Source organism: Coregonus clupeaformis, unplaced genomic scaffold, assembly GCF_020615455.1.
Source record: "Coregonus clupeaformis isolate EN_2021a unplaced genomic scaffold, ASM2061545v1 scaf0172, whole genome shotgun sequence".
NCBI lineage: Eukaryota > Metazoa > Chordata > Actinopteri > Salmoniformes > Salmonidae > Coregonus > Coregonus clupeaformis.
The window spans coordinates 326,785-342,844 of NW_025533627.1; the positions used below are offsets into that span (position 1 = coordinate 326,785).

Genomic DNA, 16,060 nt, shown 5'->3' on the forward strand with positions numbered 1-16,060 from the left:
AGTCTAGATAATCACAGCGGTACCATCTAAACCGCTGTGGGGGAAAAAAAACAAGTTACGTATTGCAGCTTTAAAAGTCTAAAAATAAAACTTGGTAATTCCAACATGCTCTCCAGCTAGCCCAGGAAACCTGGGGATTGATTTAGATTGAAAACAGCTAGCCCAGGAAACCTGGGGATTGATTTAGATTGAAAACAGATAGCCCAGGAAACCTAGGGATTGATTTAGATTGAAAACAGCTAGCCCAGGAAACCTGGGGATTGATTTAGATTGAAAACAGCTAGCCCAGGAAACCTGGGGATTGATTTAGATTGAAAACAGCTAGCCCAGGAAACCTGGGGATTGATTTAGATTGAAAACAGCTAGCCCAGGAAACCTGGGGATTGATTTAGATTGAAAACAGCTAGCCCAGGAAACCTGAGGATTGACTTGGATTGAAAAGGGCTCTTGGTCTCTCCTGCTTGATTCTTAACCAATAGGCTAGCAGAAGGTTGTGCTGGCAGCTTTACTATAGGAGGACATTAAAACTTCACGTCTCACAGTTTAGTCATGTAGCAGACGCTCTTATCCAGAGCGACTTACAGGAGCAATTAGGGTTAAGTGCCTTGCTCAAGGGCATATCGACATATTTTTCACCTAGTCGGCTCAGGGATTAGAACCAGCGACCTTTCGGTGCATTCCCTTTTTATAGTGCACTAATTTTGACCAGGATCCATGGGAAATAGGGTGCTATTTGGGACACAGATATATAGTGTTCGAACAGGCAGGAAGACAGACATTTATATTAGATTTTTATTTTTTACCAGCGAGACCGCAGCAAGTCAGATTCACTCTGGGATTAAAAGTGTCTCAGCTGTCCGATGGTAGTAGACGGAGAGATTCGATGCAGGAACTGCTATTATGCTGAGTGGAGCTGCAGCCCCGTCCGTCACTAGTTTTATTTTTAGATGTTTGCTTCCCACAACAGCGTGTGATTCAGAGAAAGTGGAACATATACAGTGAGGGGGGGAAAAGTATTTGATCCCCTGCTGATTTTGTACGTTTGCCCATTGACAAATAAATGATCAGTCTATAATTTTAATGGTAGGTTTATTTGAACGGTGAGAGACAGAATAACAACAAAAAAATCCAGAAAAACGCATGTAAAAAATGTTATAAATTGATTTGCATTTTAATGAGGAAAATAAGTATTTGACCCCTCTGCAAAACATGACTTAGTACTTTTACCTTAATGTGCTTCTTCTTGAGCCACTCCTTTGTTGCCTTGGCCATGTGTTTTGGGTCATTGTCATGCTGGAATACCCATCCACGACCCATTTTCAAAACCCTGGCTGAGGGAAGGAGGTTCTCACCCAAGATTTGACGGTACATGGCCCCATCCATTGTCCCTTTGATGCGGTGAAGTTGTCCTGTCCCCTTAGCAGAAAAACACCCCCAAAGCATAATGTTTCCACCTCCATGTTTGACGGTGGGGATGGTGTTCTTGGGGTTATAGGCAGCATTCCTCCTCCTCCAAACACGGCGAGTTGAGTTGATGCCAAAGAGCTCCATTTTGGTCTCATCTGACCACAACACTTTCACCCAATTCTCCTCTGAATCATTCAGATGTTCATTGGCAAACTTCAGACGGGCCTGTATATGTGCTTTATTGAGCAGGGGGACCTTGCGGGCGCTGCAGGATTTCAGTCCTTCACGGCGTAGTGTGTTACCAATTGTTTTCTTGGTGACTATGGTCCCAGCTGCCTTGAGATCATTGACAAGATCCTCCCGTGTAGTTCTGGGCTGATTCCTCACCGTTCTCATGATCATTGCAACTCCACGAGGTGAGCTCTTGCATGGAGCCCCAGGCCGAGGGAGATTGACAGTTCTTTTGTGTTTCTTCCATTTGCGAATAATCACACCAACTGTTGTCACCTTCTCACCAAGCTGCTTGGCGATGGTCTTGTAGCCCATTCCAGCCTTGTGTAGGTCTACAATCTTGTCCCTGACATCCTTGGAGAGCTCTTTGGTCTTGGCCATGGTGGAGAGTTTGGAATTTGATTGATTGCTTCTGTGGACAGGTGTCTTTTATACAGGTAACAAGCTGAGATTAGGAGCACTCCCTTTAACAGTGTGCTCCTAATCTCAGCTCGTTACCTGTATAAAAGACACCTGGGAGCCAGAAATCTTTCTGATTGAGAGGGGGTCAAATACTTATTTCCCTCATTAAAATGCAAATCAATTTATAACATTTTTGACATGCGTTTTTCTGGATTTTTGTTGTTGTTATTCTGTCACTCACTGTTCAAATAAACCTACCATTAAAATGATAGACTGATCATTTCTTTGTCAATGGGTAAACGTACAAAATCAGCAGGGGATCAAATACTTTTTCCCCCTCACTGTACCTACCTGCTCAAAGGCTGTGTGTTGAAGGTTTAACTAAGGAGTGTAGTGGTGGTGTTTGGGCCCATCAGGCAGCAGACTCCGGCCAGGGCTGTTCATCTTGGGCCAGTGGCAATAGGAGACCCCCAGGCTGTGTCCGTCACAAGGCCTGACAGCAGGGCCCAGCTACGGGCTACTCATCACTGTGATTAACACACAGGGAGGGAGTCAGGCCACACACACACACACACACACACACACACACACACAGTGAATACCCGGAGTCAAACTATACACACACACACACACAGTGAATACCCGGAACAAACTATACACACACACACACACACAGTGAATACCCGGAACAAACTATACACACACACACACACACACAGTGAATACCCGGAGTCAAACTATACACACACACACACACACAGTGAATACCCGGAACAAACTACACACACACACACACACACAGTGAATACCCGGAACAAACTATACACACACACACACACACACACAGTGAATACCCGGAGTCAAACTATACACACACACACACATCATCAGGATCTCATCATACATCGTTGTTATTATTTGGCATTTTTTCCCCGGAGTCTCTTTGTTCTGGTAATCCAAATGTTGTGAATCCATTCATTATTAATACGGAGGACGCCTATATACCGTAGCAAATGAGTTGTTTGTCCTGAGGGATTGCCTCCATGAGTCCATGTAGGCGCTGTATGAATTGACCACGTGAGTCCATATAGGCGCTGTATGAATTGACCACGTGAGTCCATGTAGGCGCTGTATGAATTGACCACGTGAGTCCATGTAGGCGCTGTATGAATTGACCACGTGAGTCCATGTAGGCGCTGTATGAATTGACCACGTGAGTCCATGTAGGCGCTGTATGAATTGACCACGTGAGTCCATGTAGGCGCTGTATGAATTGACCACGTGAGTCCATGTAAACGCTGTATGAATTGACCACGTGAGTCCATGTAGGCGCTGTATGAATTGACCACGTGAGTCCATGTAGGCGCTGTATGAATTGACCACGTGAGTCCATGTAAACGCTGTATGAATTGACCACGTGAGTCCATGTAGGCGCTGTATGAATTGACCACGTGAGTCCATGTAGGCGCTGTATGAATTGACCACGTGAGTCCATGTAAACGCTGTATGAATTGACCACGTGAGTCCATGTAGGCGCTGTATGAATTGACCACGTGAGTCCATGTAGGCGCTGTATGAATTGACCACGTGAGTCCATGTAGGCGCTGTATGAATTGACCACGTGAGTCCATGTAGGCGCTGTATGAATTGACCACGTGAGTCCATGTAGGCGCTGTATGAATTGACCACGTGAGTCCATGTAGGCGCTGTATGAATTGACCACGTGAGTCCATGTAAACGCTGTATGAATTGACCACGTGAGTCCATGTAGGCGCTGTATGAATTGACCACGTGAGTCCATGTAGGCGCTGTATGAATTGACCACGTGAGTCCATGTAAACGCTGTATGAATTGACCACGTGAGTCCATGTAGGCGCTGTATGAATTGACCACGTGAGTCCATGTAGGCGCTGTATGAATTGACCACGTGAGTCCATGTAAACGCTGTATGAATTGACCACGTGAGTCCATGTAGGCGCTGTATGAATTGACCACGTGAGTCCATGTAGGCGCTGTATGAATTGACCACGTGAGTCCATGTAGGCGCTGTATGAATTGACCACGTGAGTCCATGTAGGCGCTGTATGAATTGACCACGTGAGTCCATGTAGGCGCTGTATGAATTGACCACGTGAGTCCATGTAAACGCTGTATGAATTGACCACGTGAGTCCATGTAGGCGCTGTATGAATTGACCACGTGAGTCCATGTAGGCGCTGTATGAATTGACCACGTGAGTCCATGTAGGCGCTGTATGAATTGACCACGTGAGTCCATGTAGGCGCTGTATGAATTGACCACGTGAGTCCATGTAGGCGCTGTAATGAATTGACCACGTGAGTCCATGTAGGCGCTGTATGAATTGACCACGTGAGTCCATGTAGGCGCTGTATGAATTGACCACGTGAGTCCATGTAGGCGCTGTATGAATTGACCACGTGAGTCCATGTAGGCGCTGTATGAATTGACCACGTGAGTCCATGTAGGCGCTGTATGAATTGACCACGTGAGTCCATGTAAACGCTGTATGAATTGACCACGTGAGTCCATGTAGGCGCTGTATGAATTGACCACGTGAGTCCATGTAGGCGCTGTATGAATTGACCACGTGAGTCCATGTAAACGCTGTATGAATTGACCACGTGAGTCCATGTAGGCGCTGTATGAATTGACCACGTGAGTCCATGTAGGCGCTGTATGAATTGACCACGTGAGTCCATGTAAACGCTGTATGAATTGACCACGTGAGTCCATGTAGGCGCTGTATGAATTGACCACGTGAGTCCATGTAGGCGCTGTATGAATTGACCACGTGAGTCCATGTAGGCGCTCTATGAATTGACCACGTGAGTCCATGTAGGCGCTGTATGAATTGACCACGTGAGTCCATGTAGGCGCTGTATGAATTGACCACGTGAGTCCATGTAGGCGCTGTATGAATTGACCACGTGAGTCCATGTAGACGCTGTATGAATTGACCACGTGAGTCCATGTAGGCGCTGTATGAATTGACCACGTGAGTCCATGTAGGCGCTGTATGAATTGACCACGTGAGTCCATGTAGGCGCTGTATGAATTGACCACGTGAGTCCATGTAGGCGCTGTATGAATTGACCACGTGAGTCCATGTAGGCGCTGTATGAATTGACCACGTGAGTCCATGTAAACGCTGTATGAATTGACCACGTGAGTCCATGTAGGCGCTGTATTTGCTCTTTTCTTTCTGTCTCAATCCAAATTGCTAATCAGTTTCTGTCAGCGCTTGTGCTGCTGTGTAAAACAGAAAGGCTGTAGTCAGCGTGAGTAGCTTGATTTGAAAGGATGTCTATACATTAGTCTTTATGGCAGCGTTTCCAGAGGGTAATGCATTTAGGACTTCACTGTCATGTTCAGGTGAAATGTATCCCAAGGAAATAATCCTCTCCTCTCCTCTCATTAAGTGGTTCAGTTTGTCTTCTTGTCAGACGCAGAGTAGAGAAAACAACAGGGCGTGTTCATATTTATTTTGGCCTTTCAATATTTGTGCACATGACCTGATTCCTAAGAAAGTAGAACATTTGCATCATAATATTAGATGTTAATGTCCTCACAAAGTTCTGCTGAAATATGTTGTCAGGGCATGGTTCAGGCTAAGCAAGCAGAGTAAAGCCTATATTAAAGCATTATGTCTAAATATACAGGCTTTGAATATGTCAATTCTACTGCCAATACTCGTGCATAAAAAAAAAAATATATATATTCAAAGGAATAAGAAATAGTAATTTAAAACATCAAATGAATGTGACGGCGTTAAAGTGTTACGTTGAGGGTGCTTCTGTTTTGTACCGTGACACACTGTGACACTGTGACTGTCACCGGCTGGCTGTGAGGTCACAGAGACCATCCCTGTCGTGATTCCCTAGCAGGTCTCTAGTTGTTTACTATGAAGTAGTGTACAAGTGTAAGGGTAATTCAATAAGGAATACCACTTTCCGTTCAGTTTCTCTCCCCTAGGTCTGAGTCCCAAATGGCACTATATATTCCCTATGTAGTGCACTACTTTTGACCGTGGTCCATAGGGCTCTGTAGGGCAGGGTTCCCCAACTAGCGGGTGATTTTCTATTTATTTGGCCCACCCAAGTTTTCGGAGCAAAAAAAAAAAATTTCAAATAATTTTAATTGTTGGACGTAAGACTGTAAAAACACCAGAGAATCAGCACCAAGTGATTTTCAATTTAGGAAAATCTGTTCCAAAGTATTCACACGCATAATAGAGAGAGACAGTGATCGTACAAAACATAAGGAACACCTTCCTAATATTGAGTTGCACCCCCCTTTTTGCCCTCAGAACAGCCTCAATTCGTCAGGGCATGGACTATAAGGTGTCGAAAGCGTTCCACAGGGATGCTGGCCCATGTTGACTCCAATGCTTCCCACAGTTGTGTCAAGTTGGCTGGAAGTCCTTTGGGGTGGTGGACCATTCTTGATACACAGGGGAAACTGTTGAGCGTGGAAAAACCCAGCAGTGTTGCAGTTCTTGACATAAACCGGTGCGCCTGGCACCTACTACCATACCCCGTTCAAAGGCACTTCAATCTTTTGTCTTGCCCATTCACCCTCTGAATCGCACAAATACACAATCCACGTCTCAATTGTCTCAAGGCTTAAAAATCCTTCTTTAACCTGTCTCCTCCCCTTCATCAACACTGATTGGTCAATTTGTCATGGAAAGAGAAGGTGTTTCTAATGTTTTGTATAAGTGATCGTATACAAATGTAAGCGTGTCTACAAATGATTAGTAATTATGTTCCAGCCCTCTGACCATCCGCTCAAGGAAAAATGGACCAGCGGCTGAATCTAGTTGATGATACCTGATGTAGGGGATAGGGTGTTAATTGGACCTGAACTCGGATCTGTGTCTACTGGCATATTTATAGCTACTGTGTGTGTGCACAGACAACATGACCGAACGTATGTGGACACCTGCTCGTCGAACATCTCATTCCAAAAATCATGGGCGTTAATATGGAGTTGGTACCCCCCCCTTGCTGCTATTTCAGCCTCCACTCTTCTGGGAAGGCTAGATATGTTACCACCATCTTCCTATTCTCTAGATATGTTACCACCATCTTCCTATTCTCTAGATATGTTACCACCATCTTCCTATTCTCTAGATATGTTACCACCATCTTCCTTTTCTCTAGATATGTTACCACCATCTTCCTATTCTCTAGATATGTTACCACCATCTTCCTTTTCTCTAGATATGTTACCACCATCTTCCTTTTCTCTAGATATGTTACCACCATCTTCCTATTCTGTAGATATGTTACCACCATCTTCCTATTCTCTAGATATGTTACCACCATCTTCCTTTTCTCTAGATATGTTGCCACCATCTTCCTTTTCTCTAGATATGTTACCACCATCTTCCTATTCTGTAGATATGTTACCACCATCTTCCTTTTCTCTAGATATGTTACCACCATCTTCCTATTCTGTAGATATGTTACCACCATCTTCCTATTCTCTAGATATGTTACCACCATCTTCCTATTCTCTAGATATGTTGCCACCATCTTCCTTTTCTCTAGATATGTTACCACCATCTTCCTTTTCTCTAGATATGTTACCACCATCTTCCTATTCTCTAGATATGTTACCACCATCTTCCTTTTCTCTAGATATGTTACCACCATCTTCCTTTTCTCTAGATATGTTACCACCATCTTCCTATTCTCTAGATATGTTACCACCATCTTCCTATTCTCTAGATATGTTACCACCATCTTCCTTTTCTCTAGATATGTTACCACCATCTTCCTATTCTCTAGATATGTTACCACCATCTTCCTATTCTCTAGATATGTTACCACCATCTTCCTTTTCTCTAGATATGTTACCACCATCTTCCTATTCTCTAGATATGTTACCACCATCTTTCTATTCTCTAGATATGTTACCACCATCTTCCTATTCTCTAGATATGTTACCACCATCTTCCTATTCTCTAGATATGTTACCACCATCTTCCTATTCTCTAGATATGTTACCACCATCTTCCTATTCTCTAGATATGTTACCACCATCTTCCTTTTCTCTAGATATGTTACCACCATCTTCCTTTTCTCTAGATATGTTACCACCATCTTCCTTTTCTTTCTCTGTACTCTCCCTGCAGGTGATCTACAACTCGTTTGGAGGCACCTCTAAAGGACTGCACTTTAACAACCTCATCATTGGCCTGGTGCTGCTGACCAGAGGACGAGATGAGGAGAAGGCCAAGTGTATGTTCTCTCTCTCTCTCTCTCTCTCTCTCTCTCTCTCTCTCTCTCTCTCTCTCTCTCTCTCTCTCTGTCTCTCTCTGTCTCTGTCTCTCTGTCTCTGTCTCTGTCTCTGTCTCTGTCTCTGTCTCTGTCTCTGTCTCTGTCTCTGTCTCTGTCTCTGTCTCTGTCTCTGTCTCTGTCTCTGTCTCTGTCTCTCTCTCTGTCTCTGTCTCTGTCTGTCTCAATACATTGTGTGATGGATGTGTCCAGGCTCTGTCGTAGCCGGCCGCGACCGGGAGACCCATGGGGCGGCGCACAATTGGCCCAGCGTCGTCCAGGGTAGGGGAGGGAATGGCCAGCAGGGATGTAGCTCAGTTGGTAGAGCATGGCGTTTGCAACGCCAGGGTTGTGGGTTCGATTCCCACGGGGGGCCAGTATGAAAAAATAAATACAAATTAATAATGTATGCACTCACTTAACTGTAAGTCGCTCTGGATAAGAGCGTCTGCTAAATGACTAAAATGTAAATGTGTGTGAGGCAGCAGAGAGCTAAGCGCATGATGACTAGGACAGGACTATAGACTGCAGCTTCTATTGAGTCTGCCTGCCACTGATAAGACCAACTAATTAACAGTGTGTGTCCCACCACAGACCTCTTCAGCCTGTTTGCCAGTGAGTCGGGCGGCTATGCGGCGCGGGGCGACATGGAGGCCGTGCTACGGGCATTGGACGGGGAAGTCCCGCCCTCTATAAGGAAGTGCTTCAGCGAGGTCAGTCACAGATTGCTGTCCTGTCACCTGTCAATCACCCAGAACGACACTTTGACTGACGCACAACACACTCCTCTCCAGTCATCACTCAGTCACAACGCACTCCTCTCCAGTCATCACTCAGTCACAACACACTCCTCTCCAGTCATCACTCAGTCACAACGCACTCCTCTCCAGTCATCACTCAGTCACAACACACTCCTCTCCAGTCATCACTCAGTCACAACGCACTCCTCTCCAGTCATCACTCAGTCACAACACACTCCTCTCCAGTCATCACTGTCACAACACACTCCTCTCCAGTCATCACTCAGTCACAACACACTCCTCTCCAGTCATCACTCAGTCACAACACACTCCTCTCCAGTCATCACTCAGTCACAACACACTCCTCTCCAGTCATCACTCAGTCACAACACACTCCTCTCCAGTCATCACTCAGTCACAACACACTCCTCTCCAGTCATCACTCAGTCTGGGGTTCGGTCACAACACACTCCTGTTATCGCACTTACGTGTGTGTCCGTGTATATGGACAGTACCAGTCAAAAAATTGGACACACCTACTCATTGCAGGATTTTTCTTTATTTTTACTATTTTCTACATTGTAGAATAATAGTGAAGACAACAAAACTATGAAATAACACATATGGAATCATGTAGTAAACAAACAAGTCATTCTTCAAAGTAGCCACCCTTTGCATTGATGACAGCTTTGCACACACTTGGCATTCTCTCAACCAGCTTCATGAGGTAGTCACCTGGGATGCATTTCAATTAACAGGTGTGCCTTTTTAAAAGTTAATTTGTGGAATTTCTTTCTTTCTTAATGCGTTTGAGCCAATCAGTTGTGTTGAGACAAGGTATGGGTGGTATACAGAAGATAGCCTTATTTGGTAAAAGACCAAGTCCATATTATGGCAAGAACAGCTCAAATAAGCAAAGAGAAACGACAGTCCATCATTACTTTAATACATGAAGGTCAGTCAATCCGGAAAATTTCAAGAACTTTTAAAGTTTTTTCAAGTGCAGTCGCAAAAACCATCAAGCACTATGATGAAACTGGCTCTCATGAGGACCGCCATAGGAAAGGAAGACCCAGAGTTACCTCTGCTGCAGAGGATAAGTTCATTAGTTACCAGCCTCAGAAATGGCAGCCCAAATAAATGCTTCACAGATTTCAAGTAATAAAACAATCTCAACATCAACTGTTCAGAGGGGACTGTGTGAATCAGGCATTCATGGTCGAATTACTGCAAAGAAACCACTACTAAAGGACACCAATAAGAAGAAGGGACTTGCTTGGGCCAAGAAACACGAGCAATGGACATTAGACCGGTGGAAATCTGTCCTTTGGTGTGGTGAGTCCAAATTTGAGATTTTTGGTTCCAACCGTGTCTTTGTGAGACGCAGAGTAGGAGAACGGGTGATCTCTGCATGTGTGGTTCCCACCGTGAAGCATGGAGGAGGAGGTGTGATGGGGTGATTTTCTGGTGACACTTTTGGTGATTTATTTAGAATTCAAGGCACACTTAACCAGCATGGCTACCACAGCATTCTGCAGCGATACGCCATCCCATCTGGTTTGCGCTTAGTGGGACTATCATTTGTTTTTCAACAGGACACTGACCCAAAACACACCTCCAGGCTGTGTAAGGGCTATTTTACCAAGAAGGAGAGTGCTGCATCAGATGACCTGGCCTCCACAATCCCCCAACCTCAACCCAATTGAGATGGTTTGGGATGAATTGGACCACAGAGTGAAGGAAAACAGCCAACAAGTGCTCAGCATGTGTGGGAACTCCTTCAAGACTGTTGGAAAAGCATTCTAGGTGAAGTTGGTTGAGAGAATGACAAGTGTGCAAAGCTGTCAAGGCATAGGGTCTTTAACACTATATATATATATATATATATATATATATATATATATATATATATATATATATATATATATATACACACACACACACACACACTACCGTTCAAAAGTTTGGGGTCACTTAGAAATGTCCTTGTTTTTGAAAGAAAAGCAATTTTTTGTCCATTAAAATAACATCAAATTGATCAGAAATACAGTGTAGACATTGTTAATGTTGTAAATGGCTATTGCAGCTGGAAACGGCAGATTTTTTATGGAATATCTACATAGGCGTACAGAGGCCCATTATCAGCAACCATCAGTCCTGTGTTCCAATGACACGTTGTGTTTGCTAATCCAAGTTGATCATTTTAAAAGGATAATTGATCATTAGAAAACCCTTTTGCAATTATGTGTATATATATATACAGTGGAGAAAAAAAGTATTTAGTCAGCCACCAATTGTGCAAGTTCTCCCACTTAAAAAGATGAGAGGCCTGTAATTTTCATCATAGGTACACGTCAACTATGACAGACAAAATGATAATTTTTTTCCAGAAAATCACATTGTAGGATTTTTTATGAATTTATTTGCAAATTATGGTGGAAAATAAGTATTTGGTCAATAACAAAAGTTTCTCAATACTTTGTTATATACCCTTTGTTGGCAATGACACAGGTCAAACGTTTTCTGTAAGTCTTCACAAGGTTTTCACACACTGTTGCTGGTATTTTGGCCCTTTCCTCCATGCAGATCTCCTCTAGAGCAGTGATGTTTTGGGGCTGTCGCTGGGCAACACAGACTTTCAACTCCCTACAAAGATTTTCTATGGGGTTGAGATCTGGAGACTGGCTAGGCCACTCCAGGACCTTGAAATGCTTCTTACGAAGCCACTCCTTCATTGCCCGGGCGGTGTGTTTGGGATCATTGTCATGCTGAAAGACCCAGCCACGTTTCATCTTCAATGCCCTTGCTGATGGAAGGAGGTTTTCACTCAAAATCTCACGATACATGGCCCCATTCATTCTTTCCTTTACACGGATCAGTCGTCCTGGTCCCTTTGCAGAAAAACAGCCCCAAAGCATGATGTTTCCACCCCCATGCTTCACAGTAGGTATGGTGTTCTTTGGATGCAACTCAGCATTCTTTGTCCTCCAAACGAGTTGAGTTTTTACCAAAAAGTTATATTTTGGTTTCATCTGACCATATGACATTCTCCCAATCCTCTTCTGGATCATCCAAATGCACTCTAGCAAACTTCAGACGGGCCTGCACATGTACTGGCTTAAGCAGGGGGACACGTTTGGCACTGCAGGATTTGAGTCCCTCGCGGCGTAGTGTGTTACTGATGGTAGGCTTTGTTACTTTGGTCCCAGCTCTCTGCAGGTCATTCACTAGGTCCCCCGTGTGGTTCTGGGATTTTTGCTCACCGTTCTTGTGATCATTTTGACCCCACGGGGGTGAGATCTTGCGTGGAGCCCCAGATCGAGGGAGATTATCAGTGGTCTTGTATGTCTTCCATTTCCTAATAATTGCTCCCACAGTTGATTTCTTCAAACCAAGCTGCTTACCTATTGCAGATTCAGTCTTCCCAGCCTGGTGCAGGTCTACAATTTTGTTTCTGGTGTCCTTTGACAGCTCTTTGGTCTTGGCCATAGTGGAGTTTGGAGTGTGACTGTTTGAGGTTGTGGACAGGTGTCTTTTATACTGATAACAAGTTCAAACAGGTGCCATTAATACAGGTAACGAGTGGAGGACAGAGGAGCCTCTTAAAGAAGAAGTTACAGGTCTGTGAGAGCCAGAAATCTTGCTTGTTTGTAGGTGACCAAATACTTATTTTCCACCATAATTTGCAAATAAATTCATTAAAAATCCTACAATGTGATTTTCTGGATTTATTTTTCTCAATTTGTCAATCATAGTTGACGTGTACCTATGATGAAAATTACAGGCCTCTCTCATCTTTTTAAGTGGGAGAACTTGCACAATTGGTGGCTGACTAAATACTTTTTTCCCCCACTGGATATGTGTGTGTGTGTGTGTGTGTGTGTATGTATGTTTCAACCTCTTATTGAACGTCTTTCTTCAAATTGATAAATCACAGTGAGGTGAGTTTTAAAAAGCACATGCTGTTTTGATGATAAGTGTTTGTGATTTTCAATTGCATTTGCATTGATGTGAGAGTGGTTAGAGAGACAGTAGTGCCCTGAGCACCAGGCCATTAGCGACCCGATGATCGTTAGCTAGTTGGGTATTACCAGCGCATGTCCGGAGTGCATAAAAGGACATTACCGTGACTCAACGGTCACGTGGAATTTTACTGAGGTCATGACCTTTACAAGGGAGGAGTGAAAACCCGCAGCCATTTTTCCTTCCGTGGAATGAGTTTGACACCTGTGGTCTAGTTCAGGGAAAGAGCAAGTGTTCCTAATGTTTTGTACTCTGTTTTATATTTGTTTGTAACTAATGTGTAACTCTATGTGGCCAGTGACACTTCCACAATACACTATAATATAAATGCTGCTCTCTGTCCATCTCCCCAACAATACTATTTCCTCAAGTACTCCCGCTACCCACTTTATGATTTGCTCATAATAACGAACAAGTTGTTGTTGATGTTTTTGTTTGTCTCAGGGGGAGAAAGTCAACTATGAGCGCTTTAAGAACTGGCTCCTTCAGAACAAGGAGGCGTTCACCTTCTCCCGTTGGCTGCTCTCCGGGGGCGTGTGCGTCACCCTCACAGACGACAGCGACACACCCACCTTCTACCAAACTCTGGCCGGAGTCACACACTGTGAGTGCTCCTCCCTACAGCTCCTACCCTGATATGTACAGTGAGGGGGAAAAAAGTATTTGATCCCCTGCTGATTTTGTACGTTTGCCCACTGACAAAGAAATTATCAGTCTATACTTTTAATGGTAGGTTTATTTGAACTGTGAGAGACAGAAAAACGCATGTCAAAAATGTTATAAATTGATTTGCATTTTAATGAGGGAAATAAGCATTTGACCCCCTCTCAATCAGAAAGATTTCTGGCTCCCAGTTGTCTTTTATACAGGTAACGAGCTGAGATTAGGAGCACACTCTTAAAGGGAGTGCTCCTAATCTCAGCTTGTTACCTGTATAAAAGACACCTGTCCACAGAAGCAATCAATCAATCAGATTCCAAACTCTCCACCATGGCCAAGACCAAAGAGCTCTCCAAGGATGTCAGGGACAAGATTTTAGACCTACAGAAGGCTGGAATGGGCTACAAGACCATCGCCAAGCAGCTTGGTGAGAAGGTGACAACAGTTGGTGCGATTATTCGCAAATGGAAGAAACACAAAATAACTATCAATCTCCCTCGGCCTGGGGCTCCATGCAAGATCTCACCTCGTGGAGTTGCAATGATCATGAGAACGGTGAGGAATCAGCCCAGAACTACACGGGAGGATCTTGTCAATGATCTCAAGGCAGCTGGGACCATAGTCACCAAGAAAACAATTGGTAACACACTACGCCGTGAAGGACTGAAATCCTGCAGCGCCCGCAATGTCCCCCTGCTCAAGAAAGCACATATACATGCCCGTCTGAAGTTTGCCAATGAACATCTGAATGATTCAGAGGAGAACTGGGTGAAAGTGTTGTGGTCAGATGAGACCAAAATGGAGCTCTTTGGCATCAACTCAACTCACCGTGTTTGGAGGAGGAGGAATGCTGCCTATGACCCCCAAGAACACCATCCCCACCGTCAAACATGGAGGTGGAAACATTATGCTTTGGGGGTGTTTTTCTGCTAAGGGGACAGGACAATTTCACTGCATCAAAGGGACGATGGATGGGGCCATGTACCGTCAAATCTTGGGTGAGAACCTCCTTCTCTCAGCCAGGGCATTGAAAATGGGTCGTGGATGGGTATTCCAGCATGACAATGACCCAAAACACACAGCCAAGGCAACAAAGGAGTGGCTCAAGAAGAAGCACATTAAGGTCCTGGAGTGGCCTAGCCAGTCTCCAGACCTTAATCCCATAGAAAATCTGTGGAGGGAGCTGAAGGTTCGAGTTGCCAAACGTCAGGCTCGAAACCTTAATGACTTGGAGAAGATCTGCAAAGAGGAGTGGGACAAAATCCCTCCTCAGATGTGTGCAAACCTGGTGGCCAACTACAAGAAACGTCTGACCTCTGTGATTGCCAACAAAGGTTTTGCCACCAAGTACTAAGTCATGTTTTGCAGAGGTGTCAAATACTTATTTCCCTCATTTAAAATGCAAATCAATTCATAAAATGTTTAACATGCGTTTTTCTGGATTTATTTTGTTATTCTGTCTCTCACTGTTCAAATAAACCTACCATTAAAATGATAGACTGATCATTTCTTTGTCAGTGGGCAAACGTACAAAATCAGCAGGGGATCAAATACTTTTTTCCCCTCACTGTACACTTGAAATAAACAGCCTCTACTGAAAGGGACGCAGTTGTAAATGAGAACTTGTTCTCAACTGGTTTACCTGGTTAAATACAGGTGGAAAAAAAAAATTCATAAAATTTTTTTTTAAGGGATGGCATCTCCCAAAAAAGACCGATAATTTACCTGACCGTTTTTGTTCGGTGCACATATTTCATGTTATTTGGTATTTGTCACCCTCTCTGTCTGTCAAGTCCCTCCTTTTTCTGTCAATTGGAAATTAATCTCTTACATGTAGCTGTGTCTAAGACCAATCAAAGATCTTAGATGCTTCCTATCCTGAGACCAATCAGAGAGCAGGAGAGATCTTTGGTGCCAATCAGAGAGAGTACCTGCAGACAGCTCGTAATCTGCTGCTGCCCACTCCCAGATTATCCTCTTTTAACTCTACGAGCGGTGTGTATGTAGGTGTGTGTGTGTGTGTGGGAGTTCAGGAGTGTGTGTGTGTGTGCACGCTTTGGCCGTGAGGCGAGCGCTCTATCCGTGCATGGACTTTCCAGAACATACACAACCACTTCACTCTTGGCTAAGACGCCATCGCCGACCGGACACACACAACAGAGGCCATGGCGGACTAACAGTCTTGTTGTCGGTTGGGATATTATTCGAATACTATTGGAACATCCTTTGATTGGAACAGGATGGCATGAGTTAGCGTGGTGTGTTTTCCTGAGCTGTTAGCCGTGTGTCTGTGGA

General features: G+C 44.2%; 1 protein-coding gene across 2 annotated transcripts in view; it reads left to right on the plus strand.

The window, feature by feature from the left end:
• Positions 1–16,060, plus strand: part of LOC121555688 (ubiquitin carboxyl-terminal hydrolase 32-like) — a 108,144-nt gene that overhangs the window by 17,538 nt on the left and 74,546 nt on the right. For both annotated transcript variants that reach the window (XM_045213926.1, XM_045213927.1), the window contains exons 3-5: positions 8,201–8,306; positions 8,937–9,055; positions 13,550–13,709. In XM_045213926.1, coding sequence (XP_045069861.1) covers positions 8,201–8,306; positions 8,937–9,055; positions 13,550–13,709 — 385 coding nt within the window. The remainder of the gene's footprint in view (positions 1–8,200; positions 8,307–8,936; positions 9,056–13,549; positions 13,710–16,060) is intronic.